Source organism: Oryzias latipes, chromosome 7 (assembly GCF_053564925.1).
Source record: "Oryzias latipes strain Hd-rR chromosome 7, Olatipes_Hd-rR_3.1".
In the NCBI taxonomy this organism is placed as follows: Eukaryota; Metazoa; Chordata; class Actinopteri; order Beloniformes; family Adrianichthyidae; genus Oryzias; species Oryzias latipes.
In genome coordinates, this window is record NC_136243.1 from 6,185,137 (window position 1) to 6,206,041 (window position 20,905).

Sequence of the window (20,905 nt, forward strand, 5' to 3'; positions counted from 1 at the left end):
ATGGTGTCGACTCGCAGCGTGGCGGGGGCGTGACATCACGATGGTGTCTCTCCATCGTGATGTCAGTCACCCATCACGGTGGACGATGGCATTGTCCATCGGCACAACCCTAGCTCCAATGGCCGTGCGACCACTGCAACGTGAGCGATTACAATTTGCCTTGAATTATAAACGACCCTTAAGCTGAATAAGATGGGCTGTAAATACTGAAGGAAACTGAAAGCAGTGAACGGGTATTGACAGAACAAACATACTGCAGCTTTGCTCTTGTGAGTAGTTTGTAAGACCACAAAAATGTGATCTCAATTAGCTCAAAGAACATTCTTGACAACTATCAGGCGCCTCGGGGAAGCAGTGGTTTACCAATAATGTGTGTGTTGAGGGTGCAGAGTTGGTAAATCAGCTGAGAATGCTTTTAGTTTGTTTAAAAAAGGGTCACTAGATGGCGCTTGCAGTATAGCATTACACTTTATTCCACAAGATTTGAACAAAAACTGTGCTTTAGACCACAAATGGTTACTTTTGGGGTGGCCGTGGTGCAGCAGCAGGGGGGTCGATCTCAAATTAGAACATTGCAGGTTTGATTCCCGCCTTGCCCGTCCATGTTGTCCTTGCCTCACCTTGCCTCTGGTGGAAGGTTGGCGCCATTGACACCATCAGTGTGTGACTGTGTGTGTATGGCTGAATTGGAAGGTAGAAAAGCACTATACAAGTATACGCCATTCACCATTTAAAAAAAATGTTTCCTTAAAAGAGTTTGGAAAATTCCTGCCGGGGAGTTTTAACTACTTCCATCTAAATGAACTATGTCCTCCTGGCTGCTCTGTTTTTGGAACACCTCGGGTTGAATGGCGTGGAGGAGGCCATGCGCTCATCCACCGTAATTCCTTCCATTGATGAAGCTGGATCATTTCAACTCATTTGAGCTCCAAATGACTAAGGTTGAAAATTGAGACTTCATTTATTGTATTATATCGTCTCCCTGGTTCTGTTAGAGAATTTTTAAATGAGTTTTTTGAATTTTTATCCACTCTTATCAAATTTGAGAAGGTTTTAATTCTCAGTGATTTTAATTTGCATGTTGACGACCTATCTTGTAAAGTAGCTTCTGAATTTTTAACACTCACTGATTCTTTTGGCCTAAAGCAACATGTTTCTAGTCCTACACACAATAAAGGTCACACCTTAGATCAGGGGTGTCAAACTCATTTTGGTTCGGGGGCCACACTCAACCCGTCTGATCTCAAGTGGGCCAGAGCAGTAACATAAAAGGAAAATAACAGCTTTGTTTTTTTTTTCTACTCAATTGGAAAACAGGCCTCAACCAACATGGTAGCCTAGTCATTTCTTATTACACATTCATTCACAGAGGCCAAAGGATCTTAAATAAAATTAATTTCAAAAATTTTAAATATCTGCAACAGACTGGCGACCTGTCCAGGATGTCCCCCTGCCTTCGCCCATAAGTGGCTGGGATAGGCTCCGGCAGCCCCGTCACCCCGAAAGGGACAAAAACGGAATAGAAAATGAATGAATGAATGAATGAATGAATGAATGAATGACATTTTAAATATTGGTTTATTCAATTTTATACAGACTGAATATTTTAAATCTGACACTGAAGCAATCCTGATAATAAATTCAAGAGGGGCTACAGAAAGAAATGAAACATCTTCCTAAAGTGTAAACGTCCAAACAATGACAAAATTACACTAAATTAAACTTGCAAACATTTGTGAACATAAGAGTTTGGAGTTATATTTTAACATATCCAGACATGTGCCCAATAACTCTCATAAAGTGGTATCTCAATGAACAAGAGAAATCCAAAAGTTGTCTTTGATACACATTCAAAACATTGTTTCACCCTCACCCTCACCTGTACCTGCTTACACAACTGACGATTGAAACAGATTCTTACAATATTTTGTAAATAAGGTGAATGAGCTCAAACTAAATCTAAAATCAAACTAAACCTAAAATCATCCAATGAAAATACCACTATTTTAGCCTCTTTAAACTACTCCTGGACTAGCTTTTCTGCCATCTCATTAGAAAAAGTCGAATTAAAAAAGATGAAGCCATCCTCACACCCCCTAGACATAATGCCATCATGTATGTTTTTTGAAGTTATCGATCTTATTGCCCCATTTCTTATTAAAATGATTAATCTGTCTCTCTCCATTGGGAATGGCCCAAACTTCATTAAACAGGCAGCCATAAGTCCCTTTTTAAAAAAGCCCAAACTAGATCCATCACAACCCCTCCAATTATAGGCCAATTTCAAATTTACCTTTACTCTTAGAAGTCTTGGAGAAGATAGTGGCAGAACAGTTAACATATTTTTAAACAACGATGAACTCTTCGATAAGTACCAATCTGGTTTTAGAAAGATGCATTCCACGGAGACCACTTTACTCAAAGTTTCAAATGATATACAGATGGCTGCTGACTCTGGAAAATATCCAGTTTTGGTTCTTTTAGACTTATCCTCAGCATTTGACACTGTTGATCATAAAATACTGTTGGGCAGATAAGAAAATGAGTTTGGTATTGCTGGGTTTGTTTCAAAGTGGTTTACCTCCTATCTGACTAACAGAACATTCTCTGTTTAAACAAATTGTATGCTTTCTGATACCTCTCCACTCCTACATGGTGTCCCCCAGGGATCTGTTGTAGGACCACTGTTGTTTTTAATGTACATTTACCCACTTGGAAAGCTTTTAAATAACTTTAAAAATGTGTCATACCATTTCTATGCTGATGATATTCAGCTGTACTGTTCCTTCAATGACTCAGAACTCCACAAACTTACAGAACTACTAGATTGCCTTGCCTGTGTTAAATCTTGGCTCACAAGTAACAGTCTCCAGCTAAATCCAGAAAAGACGGAAACACTAATAGTTGCCCCAGAAAACACAATCCCAATAATTTCCCAGCATCTTTGTTCTTTAAGCTCCTCTGTACAGCCCTGTATCAGAAATCTTGGTGTCTGGTTTGATCAGTCAATGTCTTTGGACCGTCATTCAAGCCTTTTAATTAGAAATCGTTTTTATCATTTACGTAACGTAGCAAAACTGCGGGCCTTTTTATCTAAATCAGTCTTGGAGATGGTTATCCATGCTTTTGTTTCTTTTCGTTTAGGTTATTGTAATTCTCTTTTTACTTGATTAAATAAAGTTCATTGTGTCTATAAATTATACTGAGTACTTAAATTATTTTTCTATCAGACACTTTTACTTGTTTTAATAAATATGTTCTTAACCGTCTGCAGTTAGTTCAAAACACTGCTGCGTGGCTTTTAACAGGATTGGACAAAAGGGCACACATTACCCCCATTTTATCCTCCCTGCACTGGCTCCCAATTAACTGGCGTATTGATTTTAAAATTTTAGTTTTAACCTATAGAGCTTTAAATGGACAGACCCCAAAATACTTATCAGACTTGGTCTGTCCCTACGCTTTTGGCAGTGCCCTCCGATCCTCGGATCAAAATCTTTTAAAGATTTTTAAGACCAAATATAAACCAGAGGTGACTGGTCGTTCCAGGCAACAGTCTTGTGGCCGACACCATCGATTCTTTTAAAAGTCAACCGAAGACACTTTTATTCATAAATGCTTTTAGCTGACTGGTTTCAGTGTTATTTTCATCGTACATTTATTTTTCATCAATTTAGTTTTGCTTTACATCATATTTAAGTGATTGTTTTTCTGCTTTTACTGTATTGTATGTTTTCTTATTGTTCAGCACTTTGTGATTTTATCTGTGAAAGGTACTATATAAATAAAACTTACTTACTTACTTACTTTATAAAGCTGTTCATTTAGTCAGCAATGTTTAGGTCGACCGAGCATTAGCCTTACCCATCCTATGGGAAATTCCATTATATGTTAGCATCAAGCTAGCGGACTTTGGCTTTATCTTTAAAAGATTGATCTCTACTTTTATGGATTGATTATTGATCTATTGTGCTCGTATCAATTCAGACTGATCAATCAATTTGATAAAACCAGCCCTAAAAATCTGAGCATCTTTTTTAGGATCCAGATTTAGAGCTTATGGTAAGAATTTTGTGAAATTTCAGGATTTCATTCTAGCGTCCAGCTGACAGAACCTCGCCCTCTGTGCATCAGCCTCCATTCAAGTTAATATATTTTGAAAACGACACTGTTTCAAGTTGCTGGCTGTTCCTCAATCACTCTGCAAATCAATATCCAAAGATTTGCTGAAATTGGTTGTTTTTAGGGATGTCCTGATTCGATCACATGATCGGAAAATCCGGTCCGATCCCGTAGTTTCAGACTTAACCGGTATCGGATGTTGCAGGTTTCTTAAATCTTTTTTTGTAATAGTTTCCCATAACTTTTCCATAACCTTTCAATGAATTTCCAAGTCTAAAAATGAACACATTTCATGCGGACTATTGTAGTCAGCGCTGTTAAATCAAACCAAGACACGTTATATTTAACTTGTTTAAAGTACATTTACCGTAAAATCAATAATATTTACCTGGATCATTTCTCATCCCAGATCACCGACCTTCCCTGCACTGACACCCTCCACACACCTGATAAACTTGTCTCACATTATAATGACAATCTCCACAGCATCCTGGATATCCATGCTCCGCTTAAAACCAGAATGATCTCCTTTTCGCTCACTGCTCCCTGGTTCACCCCCTCCCTCTGACAACTAAAAGCTAAAAGACATGGACTGGAAAGACTGTACAAAAAAAACTGGTCTCTCCATTAGGGTTGTGCCGATGGACGATACCATCGTCCATCGTGATGGTTGACTGACATCCCGATGGAGAGACACCATCGTGATGCCACGCCCCCGGCACGCTGCGAGTCGACACCATAAGACGCGGTTACATGTGCAAAATATCTTGATCGGATCAATGGTCGGATTAGAATCCAACCGTGTAGATGGGCCCAGAAAAACTTTTTCAGATTATAAAAAACATTCACATGGGTCACACTTTCGCACCTGCGCAGCAGTGTTTTTAAAAACCGAAAGCGAAACTTAGTTCCGCCGAGCGGCTACATACATAGATACGTCAGCTCGGTTATTTTATTATTATTATACAAGATGATCTCCTAAACGTGCTTTTATTAATGTTACTGTTATTATGAAGCGCCTGTTCGCTCATCATTTTAATCCGTGTGGTCAGTGCTTTTTCTGTTGAAAAACGGAGCCGGAAGCCAGGATTAGCAGTATGCTAACACGGGCTAACAACATTTGCATGAACATAAATCCGTGCGTGAAACGCTACAATCTGCATCTTGGCTGCACGTAAATATGTGGGAATAACATCAGCCTTTATTTTGTCTGGACACGACTGGAAACACAAATGTTTGAACGGTTTCTAAGGACTGAGCTGCCTTTCTGCTTCGAAGCTAACACTGTGTTAGCTAGCGCTCCGAGTTCTGCCCCGACACACACTTTTTTACCAGGAGACCCGCTTCTCCTAAATTCCGGTTGCTCGTTCACGCAGAGCTGCGGGACAGATCACAGTCCTAAATCTCCCACACGTAACAAAGCATCCTTACTTCCCCTAAAACACAAAACTTTAAGTCCGTCTGCTCTGCTAGAGACATGGTCGCTCGCTCCACCGGTCTAATCAAACGCAGGACCGTACCACTTCTTTTCTATTTTGTTTATTTGATTTTTTTTAAAGTCACTTCCCTCAGTTTAGACTGGATCATCGCGGATGAGTCATTATTTGGGAAATAAAATAAATAAAGTAAAATGAGGAATGGCAATTATATATATAAGAAAGAAAAAATAAAAATAGCCCCCCCTCGACGATATCATCGTCCATCCCGATGGTTGACTGCAAACATCGTCAACTGCCAATTTAGGGGACATCGCCCAACCCTACTCTCCATACACAGGGACAGGTACATTAGTCACCTCTCCCACTATGTGGACTCCATCTCTAAAGCCAAGTCAGCATACTACTCCACTTTAATAAACACATGTGAAGGGAATTCTAAGGCCCTCTTTTCTCCCTTTCTAAAATCACACATCCTACGAATCAACTACCACCCCATCTGTACACCTCTGACTTCTGTGACACCTTGGCTTCCTTCTTCAACTCAAAAATAGAGAACATCCATCAGGAACTATTAGTAAACCCTGGCTCCGATCCAGCTCCCTCATTCCTGTTGGACCCACATCACTCATTTTCATCATTTTCTCTACCATCAGTCAACGAAATTGCTGAGCTGATTTAACATTCTAAATCCTCTACCAGTCAACTTGATTCACTTCCTACAGTTCTGGTCAAAGCTACTCTTCCCTCCCTTTCCCCTCTCATCACCAATGTTGTTCAGTCCTCGCTCACCACTGGAGTTGTTCCCTCTACTCTCAAAAGGCTGCTGTCATTCCTATATTCAAAAAAACAGGATTAGACCCCTCCAACCTCAACAATTTCATCTTCATCTTCGACCGCACCCTTTCCTTCACTTCACACATCAATAGCATCACCCGGTCTGCCTATTTCCACCTTCGCAGCATCCGTCATCTTCGCCCTTCCCTCAGTCCTCATTCCACAGCAGTCCTGGTGCACAGTCTTGTCACTTCCTGCCTGGATTACTGCAACTCCCTTCATTTTGGTTTACCACAAAAAACTACGAAAACTACAATATGTTCAGAACTCAGCTTTTTATCTGTCAAACACCTTCCATCCAACACATCACACCTGTTATATGACACCAAGTCTTTCATATATTGTAATAGAGCTGTGACAGAAAAAGCCTGGACAAAGATTTGTGAGATTTGGTTTGACATTTCTCATCAAGCCTCTTCCAACTGTAGGTTTATTTGCTAGTATTGGGTAGCGACTGTCCAGTGTAAACAACATATGCTAGAAGCCCGTTCAAGAACTTGCGTTAAGTGCGTTATTGAACGTGCTTACCTGCCTGGTGTTTACATAGTGGAACAGGGTTGCAGAATTTTCTACCTTGTCGTGTGAAATATCAAAGAAATAAACAACTGGGCTACTCAAGCTGACTACATTTAAAAAAAAAAAACACTTTATTTGGTTGAGGAAGGGAAAAAATTCAAACATAAACACAACACCTGCTTTTTTACCTTTGATGGATTGAGTTTGGATGTCTGGTCTTACTTGTGCTTTGTTTTCTTGGACAAGGCCTTCAACCATTTCTGCTAAAATTGTTTGCTGTCAGTTTAAAATACTGTTACTTTATAATATCTTTTTAAAGAAACTATCCAATCCCTATACACATTGAGCAGGTCATTGGTTAATCTAGTCTTTACGAAACCAGACTTGTCCACGAGAGAGGAAGACTATACCAGTGTTGCTCTTTGTCCCATGGACAAAAAGTCTTAGCATGACCGCTTGAAGTAAATCGGGTCTGATTGAGCTTATCATCTCTCTTACTGAAAGATCTGACAATGTAAAGTTGGTAACCATGTGGAAGGTTTCCTGTTTACCGGTAGTTTGGAAATATCAATGTAAGAGAAAGTCATTGTAGCAATAGTCTGATGCCATCTTTTGAAAAAGATATTTAAAAAGTACTCCACATTTCACGTGTAGCTCATGGATTTGGTGTTTGATTTTGACTCATAAAGCTAAATGGTAGATAAACAAGCATTATCAACTCACCCTTTTCTCATATCCACCATCATTTGCACACACCTCATTTGTTTATAGGCTGAAGTTGTGGTTTGAGCTAAAATGCAAATTTAAAACTCATGTCATGCAAATGATTCTCATAATGCATCAAACAAAACATTGTTGTCTTTTTAACATTCATATATCTTCAAACACTTAAGTATAGTTGTAAACATTCTTTTTCTAAAGCATTTACCAAGATAGTGATATAGGTGAAGTAAATCAATATTTACTTTTCATTTAGATAAAACAAAACAAAGATAAGCATTAATCTTTTGGTTAGGAAATAATTCTGTTTACATAGTTTAAGATAAAAAAACCCTTCCTATTATTTGCCTTTTTGATGCTCCTTTTAGGAGTTGCCAGATAAAATTAATTGGCTTCCTTTAACCCTATCCTCTGCACCCTTCTCAATTCTGTCCTCTTGTATTTTAGGTTTTACTTCATCCAGTACCTGACCGGTTCTAACATTTCCTCATATGTTGGGTCTTCAAAGTACTACTTTTACTCTTTGAACCAGCTGCAATATGATTTATTTCTTCTACTTTGTGTGGATTTCCATCTGTTTTCTTTTTTAATTTAGATTTACTTAGTGAAGGAATTATTTCATAACCGGATCATAATAATAGCCACAAATAAGGATAATAAATAAATAAATGGTACAGAAAATCCATTTCCATTTAGCAAGCCACAGCAACAAAATAACCTCTTTTGTATATCATTAGTGCACCTTAAAGCGAAGCACAAGGGGAATGCACAGAGCTATAAGCTTTGGATTAATCAGTTGCAATTCGAATGTGTTGCATGGCTGCAAAAAAACAATCCAAAATATGTGTTGCAAAATGCAACAGGCTAAAACTGAGTGTTAACAAGAATTAAACTGACTTTGGCCAATTCAGAGATTTTTTCTTTGTTTTTTTAAGTAAAACAAAACAGGAATATAACATCATCGTGGGTTGGACTTGGAAGTCTACTGAAAGTCTAGTGAACCTTGCATGGTAGCATATGGAGTGTGAAGTCCTCTGAAGTCATGGAAACACAGCTGCCTGAGGCCGAGGAGGTCTGTCTCCTTTGTATTTTGTAAACACTAATGGTAACAGAGATTTACTCTAATAACCTCCCCTGCATACAGATTGGTGCTCTGGCTGGTCATGTCGTTGTTGGCTCCATAAAAAGTCATGCTCTCCCTACTTCATCCCAAAAGAGTCAAGAGTCGTGGAACCCTTTCTGCGTTGTTTCCTAAGTCCAAGCTCCATCTCATCTTTTAGTTTGCATAGCTAGAAAAACATAGTTTTCTTGAATGGATTCCGAATCTTGCTGCAAGTAGAGCTGGGCAAGATGGCCAAAAAATTAAATCTATGATTTTTTTTCAAACCAAACTCGATTTTTGATTGTAATCGGTTTTTTCTCCGTCCTTTTACTTTCTTGAAGAAAAATTACAAATCGCAGAATATATTTAGCAAAAACTATTTTATTTTAACATCTCCTTTGGAAATTAGCTCTAACACAAAGGTCAACTAATTACAAGCTGTAGACATGTTTGCAGAACAATGCAGCAGATGTTTTGTGAGCTACTGCTAGCCTGAGCATCATATAAAGAAAAATGCTTCTCGCACTTGACAGTGTGTCTGTTTCAGGTGTTAAAACAAATTTGTCGTACCCCCAGCCAAGCTGGTCAGTAGATTAAAAAGGAAAAAATTCTACCCGCCTGGCAAAATTTTACAGGACGAATTATTACATTATATTAAAAAAACTGTAGGTGTTATTTTAAAAAATGATATGTTGGATGCAAAGAGAAGAAATCAATACATAAGACAAAAACAACAGTTTGAAGTCTTTGCTCTCTGCTTTTGTCATTTTCACACGTGTTTTATTTTCTATCACAAGAGAGGGGCGTCAGTCTGTCCGGAAAACCTGGAACTTGTCAGTATTGTCTCCTCTTTTACCAAATGTGCACTCAAGAACCTGCGTTTAGCACGTTCTTGAATGCCAGGTGTGTTTGTAGCTTTACAATCCTCATTCAAGTCTTGCTTAACAATATTCACATCTGGCCTTGCTGTTTTAACTACAGTATTCTACCCTTATTTGCGGTGCTTAGGGATCAGAGACATCTGAGAAAAAGGCAGAAGTTCGGAGAACCCCACCCGTAGAATATCGCCGAAGAATGTCCGTCACCGATCTGTCCTCATCAAAAACACTTCGAAGACATTTCATATGCTTTGTAAAACATTTATTAAAGAACATTGGAATATTGCTCAGCAGTTCTTTTTTTTTATTCAAAGCAATAGACTGTACTGTAGTGTACTTTATAACACACATTAAGAGAGTCACTCTGTCTCTCTGTGCCTTAAAACCACGAGCCTGTTCTTCCTCCTTTATCAGTTTAGTGGGAGAGGTCATCTTTTTCCAGAAGAGGCCGGTTTCATCCATCATTCATTCATCTGAATGATAATTATTCTCGGTGATTATCTTCTGCAGCGTTTCAGGATATTTTCCTGTGTCAGCTGATGCCATTTCTCCATGCAGGGGCACAAAGTGATTCAGGAACCGTTGAAACCAGCTCTTCCTCGCTGTGAAATATTCTTCAGCGGATGGCAAGGAAGCCGACGGGCCGGCGTGCTCTTCATCTCCTCTCCCCCCTTAGAAATTCCTGCAGAACCTCTTTCGGAGGCAAAAGTCTCATACAAGCGTCTAGAGTTGTCTGAGTTTTTGTGATGAACCAGAGGAGTCACGTGACTACAAAAAAATCAGCGAATACATGGAACTGCTAAAGTGCGAATATATAAACGCGAATACTGACTTAATTGTTTAGCGTATCCTCTGTATTCTTCATTAGTTTGGACAATTCTTAACATCTATCCTGATCTTAAAAATTGTACTCCTCTGTTCCTTGTGCCTTAGGAATTTTGTCGCTGTCCAGGATTGAACAGCCGGTTCACACTACTGCCACCTCTCTTAAACACCTTCATTTCTTCATGGATATGCCACCAGAACTAACTTCTGTTTTATTCTTTAAAGCGTTTCTCCCTTTATGCTTATTGATCTTTGCGAGTTTCTTCTCCACAACGATATTATCTTGACCTATTTTTTCATTAACATGTAGCAGCGATAATCATTTAAGTTCATTTTATCTTTTCTTTATGCTTGTAGGAACTCTTTCTACATTCTAATTTTCTGATTTTAAATACTATAACTGTATTGCTACACCATACTCGCACCATACCACACCGTACCATTCCGTATGGTACTGTACCGAACCATACCATACCGTACCATACTGTATGGTATTGTACCAAACCATACTATGCCGTACCATAACATACCGTACCATACCATACTGTAACATACCATACCGTAGCGTAACGTACCATACCGTACCGTACCATACTGTATGGTATTGTACCGAACCATACTATGCCGTACCATAACATACCATACCGTACCATAACATACTGTACCATACCGTACCGTAACGTAACGTACCATACCGTACCGTACCATACCCTACTGTACCATACTATACCATGCCATGCCATGCCATAACACAGACCCAAAATACAGTCAGAGAGACTTTGATTAAAAAAAAACTTCTGGAATGTTCTTTGGTAAGCACTTTAATCTGGATCACAGATCTTACACTCTTGCTTTACCTCATCTTGAAATCGAGTTTTATAAAACAATTTTTCAAAATCAGGAAAGAACTGAAAGCCTTATTGTTAAGCTCCACTAAGGGTTTTCCCCCTTTTTGAGGTTGTCTTTACATGTGTCTAGTTTTTTTAAGCCATCAATTTCACTTGAAGTTCTCGTCCACTGTAAAAAAAAAGAAGCCAATTCCAAATACATGATCCAAAGTTTTAAATGTTAAAATGCAAGTCAGGATTTGCTCATTTTTGTTGGAATTTGCTTCAGGAGATATTGATTTTGTTCCTGCACTTGGTAAAATAGAAGGCCACGTCCGTACTTATAAGTATTTAGCAGTCACCTGTAATCTTCTTCCTGTAATGTGTACCTGCAGGTTGGTCGATGACCGCTGTGTGGTGGAACCAGCTGCTGGAGATTTGGACTACCCTCCCAAGAAATTTAGAGGTGAGGCGTCCGTCTGTTTGTTAAACAGTTAGGGTAGCGTTCTTTACAGAAAAGATCCTGACTTCTAAGCCTGAGATTATTTCAGATCACCCAAGCCTTTCATGGTTTATTTTAATAAATGTAGGAGTTATTTGTCATCTGAATAAATGCAAAAAATAAATAAAAATGCTGTAAGTCACAAAATGTTAAAGAAAAGCTTTAATTATTTTTTTCTTTCTTTTGTTATTGGCAGATAAGGGATTTATTTGTCATTCTCATAGATTAGAACCAATGAATGTTTATTAGATCAGTTTAAGTCTTCTTAAATGTAGTTTAATGTGAGCACTTGGCCAGGATGGAATTTTCTATGTAAGAGAACTGCAGCACCCTTTTCATCAACAACACTCTAAAAAGAAAAAAGTTGATCCAACTTAAATGAATCACTTCAGTTGGTAACACGTAATTGAATTAAGTTTATTCAAATTAAATTTTTATGTCTAGTGAGTAGTAGGTTTAAAGGTTGTCATCTGGACTTGTCAGTTCTGACAAATTGAAAAAGCCTTTTGGATAAGAGGTGAAACTTCTTCAACTTTAAAAAGCAAGTCCAGATGACAACCTTTAAACCTACTACTATGATGGAATGAGAGAAGAATGAGAGTCTTCATAGACATATTTTTATGTCCAACAATTTAATATGTTGATCTAACTTAAATTATTTTGTTTATACAACTCAAGTTAACACATTTATCCAACTTAACATCATACATTTATCTTACTCAATACAATTTCTTCCTGGCTTTGATTCTTTTTTTTTTTTTTTCACTCTCAGATGTTAAAGTTTAAGCCAATTGGCCTTGTCATTTCCATATTAAAGACATGAATGACCCAGTAATGTCTCGCGCTGCAGGGTGGGAGTTCAGATATCGCGAACTCTTACTTTAATATAAGAACATACTGTGTCTTTTAGCACAAGGGTGTTGGTCATCATCCTCTCCCTCCCTCTAACTCATGGTGCAGAAAGAAATAAAGACCACAGTTTAAATTACTAGTTAAAACAGAGTAAAACAGCTAGACAACAAAACACATGGACAACAACTCACACTTAAACCCCAATCTGCCCAGACAGGCAAAGGGAATGGGATCCCTTCCTTGCGCTGGCAGATCTGACAGCAGACCCAATCATGTATTTCAATTTATTTCATATATTCTAAGAACAAAATTCAGGTAAAATTAACAACCTCGAAGGAATAAATGTTTTAAAAAACACTTTGTCATCAAAACAAATATGATTATAACTCACAGTTGATGCGAATGACCTTGATCAATACTCCAGCGGGAGTCTTTAGAGTCTGCAGTTGTTAAAGGGCGCCCTTTCCAAGTACGTCCTTATGTTACGACGTCATGACGCATTGATAGCTTCACACCGAATTTACACCTACTTAATTGAATTAATTTGAATGAAAGTTAAAGAACTATGTCAGAAAATGACGTGTTCTTTATAAGTTGCTTGAACTCAAAAAAATGATTTATTTTCACCAAACCAATTAATTAAGTTATATCAATGTAAAAAAGCTCATCTTTCCAACTACAGCCCAAAAACTCTTTTTAGAGTGAAGACATTTTTTGTGCTTCTTCTGAATGCGAATGTCTGAAACCTGGTTGTTTTTAGCCGTCTGCTTTTGTGTGTCAAAGTGTTTGTATGAAAAGCAGCTGCGATCGTCCTGATGCTTTTTTTTAAATCAAACACTGTCAAATCAACAGTTGAAAGGATCATTAAATGTTATTATTGTTGTTGTCGCCTCCCATTAATGCAACGCATTTACCGCCCATGTAAGAAATAAATCGATATTTAAATGTATCGATATTTAAATTCAAGGATGCACCTATTCCACCTTAAATACCAACATGCTCAAAAACAACTAGTTATGAGAAATTCATATGCATACCAACAAATATAAATAAGAGAGAGATCACATATGAAAAAAGTGATTATGAAGGAAATTACTTATCAATCCAACTAATGGGTAATTTTTGTTTGATCCTTTGATCATCTTTTTTTCCTGTCTGTTGGCAGCAGATGGACTGCAGAAACAATGAACTCTGAGCAGACTCTGTTTCACAGATAAACATTTAAAAAAGGAAGTTCCACTAAAAGAAAATGTGGCCTCTGGTATCAATACATGCCCACCTTTGGTTTAATCTCCACACCTTGCATCTTTAAATCTCATCTTAGGGTGTCACAGAAAATGGGGCACAGTTTGAATTCAGTTATTTTTGTTTTCCCCGTTTGAGGTTGCTGGTAGAAAGAAAAAAAAAAATCTGTGTTTGGCTCATCACTGATCCTGGGTGAGCTGAAAGATCCAACCGAGGCTGGAGCAAGCCTCCAGTGGACCGTTTGCAACCTAAATAGAGTGTGTGATCTGAGTCCAGCTCCAGCCATGGGGAACTGTTGCTGCTCAAGTTTTCCACCAGATGTTTCCAGCAGGTCCACTTCAGAAGCTGAACCAGTTTAGAAGTGGATCAGAGACAGGAATTCACAGCTCAAACTTTAAATCCAGAAACTCAAGAAAACAGAAAAACTCATCTTACCTGTGTCTTATAAATATCAGATGTTTGCTAGCTGAATCCAAAAATAACTATTTTACCTTAACAACGATTTAATTCATATCATAATTTACTTTACAGTCGATTCATCGATATTGGTCCATTTTAAATGAACCGGTTGGAGATGATTCAGTGTCCTAAAATTGATTCAGGACATCTTTATCCAAAACTTCCATCAGTGTGACTCAGACAGATATTCCTGCTACGGAACAGTGACGTTTTCCAGATTCTTGGATTTCTTCAAGATAATCAAGATTACCATAATTTCCGGACTATAAGCCGCTACTTTTTTCCTGCGCTTACAGCCCTGCGGCTTATTCAGTGACTTGGCTTATTTATGGATTTAATTGGCGGCCGCCATGTATGTATTTTCGGACACAGTGAATGGTTTGAGTTCTCTATCTAACACCAAACACAAGTTATTTGTTTTTCAACACACCTCTAAGCAGCCAAACAGCATGGACTTGACTTCAGGTCTTAGACACTTCAGTCATGGTTCAACAGAACGAAACACGCATGCCCAGCCGCATCCCAGAATCCTTTGGTGACATTAGACCCAACGTGCACGTGATCGCCACTACAATATAATGAAGCTTTCAAGTTAAAAGCAATCGTTAAAAGCAGCGTAAAAAAATCCACCATCACCAACGGGTTTGGAAAAGCTGGTCAGCTGCGTGACAAAGAGAACAGCGCATGCTCAGGAGTGAATTTACCTCTGAGTCATAGTGACTCGGCTGGCTGCTCGTAATTATGTGGGAATAACATCAGCCTTTATTTTGTCGGGACACGACTGGAAACACAAATTGACGTGGTTGTTTTAACGGTTTCTAAGGACTGAGCGGAGTTTTGCATTGAAACGCTCACAGCCTCCGTGTGAGCTGGAGACTGCAAGTCCTGTGAGCTGCGGGGCCGATGGCAGTCTGATGGCTCCCACACGTAACAACGCATTTGCCCCTCAAACACAAAACGTTCAGTATTAAGTCCGATTGCTCAACACAGAAACGATTTGCCCCTTCCACCGGCGCAATGGGGACGAAGCGCTCCTCCCTGGAGCCGCCCTGGCCAGAGCTGTCGGAGTAGATAGGAAGGGGCGAGCGCGGAGCGCAGAGGCGTCCGCGGAGCAACAGTGTTTGTTGTGGAAGGAAACTTCTGACGCACGCGCAGCGCTGAGGCGCGCGCTTTTCAGTCGCCGCTATTTTATTTTACTGGTGTGTTTTTTTTTAACCAGCCCTGTTACTCCCATAATGCTGCCACGACACAAGCGGAAGGAGAGCTGTACCCGTTCACCCCTCCATGCACTGCTGATACTTGCTCATTCTTAAAAATGTACAACAGTATGGCGAGCCGGGCATTGGCCCCGCCTTTAGCCCCTAAGACTCATGGGAAATGGGGAATCGCGGATGTAAATTTCCTCATCATAACTGAGGGATGTAATGTTGATTATATGGTTACTGTTTGTAATTTTATGTATGATACCTAGATTGTCAATAAGTAAAAAAAAAAAAAATAAATAAACCATAACTGAGAAACTTGTGAACAGAATAGAGGTCCATGCTGTTTGGCAGATGTAGGTTTACTCAAATGCATGAGCCCGAGGCAAAGTTGACTCTACCCACAGTGTGCTAATGAATCACACTTACTCTGGGAGTCAGGACGTGATTTGTCAGGATGACAATGTTGCCTAATACATGCGGCTTATACTCTGACGCGGCTTGTGTATGTATAAAAGTAGTTAAACACGTGAAAATGGGTGGGTGCGGCTTGTAAGTGGGTGCGCTTTGCAGTCTGTAATTTACGGTAACTGAAATATGTGTCCAAAAAAACAAGTAAACAAGAATGAATGTCAAATCCATCAATGGGATTACATTAAAGACACCTTTAGCAAAATTTTAAAAATACAGAAAAACTTAAAAGAAAGTAGAAGCACAAAGGGTGAGAGGAGTGGGCCTATTTATTTAACCCTACATTTAAATGTGCTTAAATCAGCTTGTGGGATTCAAAGCACAGAGAAAAGGTAAATCAGTTCAAAGCTTCTGCTTTTATTAATTCATTCTTGTGACCACCTAGACAGCAGACAGGCTCGCTGTTCTTGAATCTATTGTAGCAAATGAACAATGAAACACAGTATAGGATCCAAACATATCAGCAATTCCTTAGTTTGGCTTGAAGGAGAATTTGCAGTTTAAAAAGCCCTGAAGCTTAAGTGTTTCTGTGCAGAAGCAGGACTCAAATGTAAAGAAACATTTAAAAGATAAAAGTACATAGTTTCTAACAAAGAAAAATGGAAACAAGAGGATTGATTCTAAATTGCATAATTATTACTCTGTATTTATGCTCATGAGATGATGCTTCCAACTTCCACTTGTTTGAAACTGTTTCAGTTTTCTTAATAAGATGCAGATCGATGCACAACAGCACATAATGTTTGCTTGGTAAACAGTAGAAACTGTCTCAACAGACAGTACAGGATGTTTGGTAAAGAGTCAATATTTATCCTCCTACTGTCTGTCTCTGCTTCATTGAACTCGCTCTTCTTCTGAAATTCAGCCTTCGATCCAAACAATAAATAATGAAGTAGTAATTCTGATCACTCAGTCAACAACAATAAGATATCAGAGGGAGCATAAATTCATATGTTGATATAGATTTGCTTGATTATTGTAACTGAGAATAATGATAATTTTTGTCTCTTTTTTTTTTTTTTGCAAGATTGCCTGTTTAAGGTTTGTCCCATGAGTCGGTACTCGGCTCAAAAACAGTACTGGAAGGCGAAGCAAGCCAAACACGAGAAAGACAAGATCGCTGATATGGTTCTACTTCAGAAACTTCAGGTAAGACCCGTTCTTTATGTCTGTAGGTTTGAAACCGCTTGATGGTTTAGTCTCCATGAGAGTCATAAAAATAAATTCCTAAAAATGAAAGCAATAAAACTCCTAGTAAATTGTAGCCATTGACTGTGTATGAGAACTGGACTGAGTGACTCCTTCCCCCTGGCGTTCCAAAGTACCTGCTGGTTCCAAGAAGCCAAAATCCCGTAGAAGTATTCGCCTGCTGGCCCCATGTCAATCATTTCAAACATTTGGTACAAGTACAAGTACAACATGGAGATGCCCGTATGATGAAAAAATAGCTACCGAGTTGACTTGATTTCGTTGGAGCCGGAGCTAAGTTTTTGACTTGCTGTGTTTTTTACAAGCTTTTCATCACTTTCATTCAGTTACATGTTGTTTGTTATCTTCACTGTCCTGCCTTTTTGTTCCTGATTGATAAACTTAGTCATGTTTCAATTTGTTAAAAAGAACAATTACTACAAGGTTTCTGTTTCTTTGATTAAACCTTTAAATCAAATCAAATCAAATCAAACTTTATTTATAAAGCACTTTTCATATAATAAATATAACACAAAGTGCTTTACATTAAAACTCAACAAAATATAAAAACAAGCATTGACGATTTAAAAATAAATAAAATAAAAATAAATAAATAAATAGGGCCCCCCTCCCCGTACCTAGCCCCCCACTCCTTTCACACCTCCCACCCCCTAAGTGATGGCAAAGGACAATGAGAAATAGGCTGAGCACAAAACAGGCTGCAGGAAACGCTGATAATTGAAACCTCCCCCACCGTGAACAGCCGCATAGACAGCCAAATGCAGCATCACAGGCGGGGACCGCTCCACCACAGCTAAGCGGTGATGCAGGTCCCCATCTAGAGCCGCACTGGCTGAACAGCAGCCGACCCAGAGGGAGAGGATCCAGCTGAGGAAGCACCGGAAATAAAATTGAATAAAAATTAGAATAAAAAAGTAAACATATGGATAAAAACAATAAAACATTAAAATAAGGTTAATTAAAATAACACGTTAAAAATCAGGTTCAAGTTCATAAAACAAGATAAAATGGATAGATAGATAAATAAATAAGATAAAAATAAAAAGTACCGTAAATTCCGGACTACAAAGCGCACCAAATTATAAGCCGCACCCACCCATTTTCACTTATTTAACTACTTTTAAACATATACAAGCCGGGTCAGAGTACAAGCCGCATGAAGTAGGCAACATGATGAACCTGAAAAGTCACGTCCTGACTCCCAGAGTAAGTGTGATGCATTAGCAAACTGTGGGAGGAGTCAGCCTTGCCTCAGGCTCATACATGTGACTATACCCACATCTGCCAAACAGCATGGACCTCTATTCTGTTCACAAGTTCCTCAGTTATGGTTTTTTTATTTATTTATTTTTTTTTATTTATTTTTAACTTATTGACAATCTAGGTATCATACATAAAATTACAAACAGTAACCATATAATCAACATTACATCCCTCAGTTATGATGAGGAAATTTACATCCGCGATTCCCCATTTCCCATGAGTCTTAGGGGCTAAAGGCGGGGCCAACGCCGGGCTCGCCACACCATTGTACGTGTTTAAGAATGAGCAAGTATCAGCAGTGCATGGAGGGGTGAACGGGAAAAGCTCTCCTTCCGCTTGTGTCGCGGCAGCGTTATGGGAGTAACAGGGCTGGTTAAAAAAACACACCGGTAAAATACAGCAGCGGCGACTGAAAAGCGCGCGCCTCAGCGCGATACGCGCGCCTCAGTGCGGCGCGTGCCCCGCGCGCTCCCCTTCCTATCTTCTCTGACACCTCTGGCCAGGGCAGCTCCAGGGAGGAACAAATCGTGTCTGTGCAGAGCAATCGGACTTAATACTGTAAGTTTTGTGGATGAGGGGCGGATGCGTTGTAACCTGTGGGAGCCATCAGACTGCCATCGGCCCCGCAGCTCTATGTGATGAGCAGCAGGACATGTCTCCAGCTCACACGGAGGCTGTGAGCTTTTCAATGCAAAATTCCGCTCAGTTCTTAGAAACCGTTAAAATGATCACGTCGATTTGTGTTTCCAGTCGTGTCCCGACAAAATAAAGGCTGATGTTATTCCCACATAATTACGAGCAGCCAGCCGAGTCACTATGACTCAGAGGTCAATTCACTCCATGCGCTGTTCTCTTTGTCACGCAGCTGACCGGCTTTTCCAAACCCGTTGGTGATGGTGGATTTTTTCACGCTGCGTTTAACGATTGCTTTTAACTTGAAAGCTTCATCATATTGTAGCGGCGATCACGTGCACGTTGGGTCTAATGGCACCAAAGGATTCTGGGATGCGGCTGGACATGCGTGTTTCGTTCTGTTGAACCATAAGTGAAGTGTCTAAGACCTGAAGTGAGGTCCATGCTGTTTGTCTGTTTAGTGTGTTGAAAAATAAATGACTTGTGCTTGGTGTTACAAAAAAATTCAAACCATTCACTGAGTCCGAAAGTACGTACATGGCGGCCGCCAACTAAATCCATAAATTAGCTGCGTCACTGAATAAGCCGCAGGGCTGTAAGCGCAGGAAAAAAATAGCGGCTCATAGTCCGGAAATTACGGTACATATAAATAAATAACTGAATACATAAATAAAAGTAGTAAAAAATTAGCTAAAAGCCTGGTTAAAAAGATAGGTCTTGAGCCTTTTCTTAAAAGCATTAATGCTCTCTGCGGCAGACTGTTCCACAAACAGGGGCCATAGTGCTGAAATGCAGCCTCTCCATAGGTTTTAGTTTTTACATACGGAATAGTTAACAGACCAGTGCCAGAGGATCTCAGGGTCCGCGAGGGTTCATACTTTACTAAAAGATCGGATAAATAAGAAGGCGCAAGACCGTTAAGACATTTAAAAACGATTAAAAGTATCTTAAAATCAATCCTGAAACATATGGCATATGCCATATGCATTGCGCATATTTATATATTAAATCTACCGTCACCTGCTTAAAATGTAAACAGTTCTGTTTACTCAATTCCTATGCCTTGAATTTTTATTCCCTTGTATTCTTCGTTGTCAAAGTACATTTTAGTATTGCTAATAAAGCCAGATTTCCACCTTAAGAATGCTATTGAGTGTCTGTGCAAAAGTCTGCTCCTCACGCCTCACTGCAGCTCCCACAAAAGGGACGAAGAACCGTGTTACTTGTGTGTCTGCACACGGCAGTCTGGAGCAGGAGGAGTTGGTTGCTGTCAGAAAATGATGTTTAACTGTGTGTTCTGCAGCATGCATCCAACCTGGAGCAGAAGCAGAATGAGACAGAAAACAAGAAAGTCCACGGCGATGTTGTCAAATATGGAACCGTCATCCAGGTAACCATGTGTCCTGTCTGTCCTATCACAGCAGAATGTTAAGGAGGAGGGCCACGGAACCATTTATATTCCGTTTTTCTGATTATTAGATAAAGAGATGTGGTTCTGACAAAACTAAAGAGTTTAACATGAAGTTAAGGAACAAATGGAATATACACATGCAATGTTGACCCATTGGGGAAGTACATAAATTAACAAAAACTCCCGGACCATCCAGGGTGTTCCCTGCATTCCTCTAACAGTTACTGAGATAGGCTCCAGCAACCCCTAAAATGATTTAAATAGGTTTAAAGAATGCATAGATGGACGGGTTTTTGAACTCAAAGTCCCACTCCAATCCTCTTTTGATTAGACGAGGAAAAACAAAGATATAACCACACCAGGAGGAGCAATAAAGCAGCCAGGGAGCAGTGTGC

General features: G+C 39.3%; 1 protein-coding gene across 3 annotated transcripts in view; it reads left to right on the top strand.

The window, feature by feature from the left end:
* itpr3 (inositol 1,4,5-trisphosphate receptor, type 3) overlaps window positions 1–20,905 on the top strand; it is a 90,364-nt gene that overhangs the window by 14,305 nt on the left and 55,154 nt on the right. For all 3 annotated transcript variants that reach the window (XM_023957006.2, XM_023957007.2, XM_023957008.2), the window contains exons 2-4: window positions 11,659–11,729; window positions 17,022–17,143; window positions 20,403–20,489. In XM_023957006.2, coding sequence (XP_023812774.1) covers window positions 11,659–11,729; window positions 17,022–17,143; window positions 20,403–20,489 — 280 coding nt within the window. The remainder of the gene's footprint in view (window positions 1–11,658; window positions 11,730–17,021; window positions 17,144–20,402; window positions 20,490–20,905) is intronic.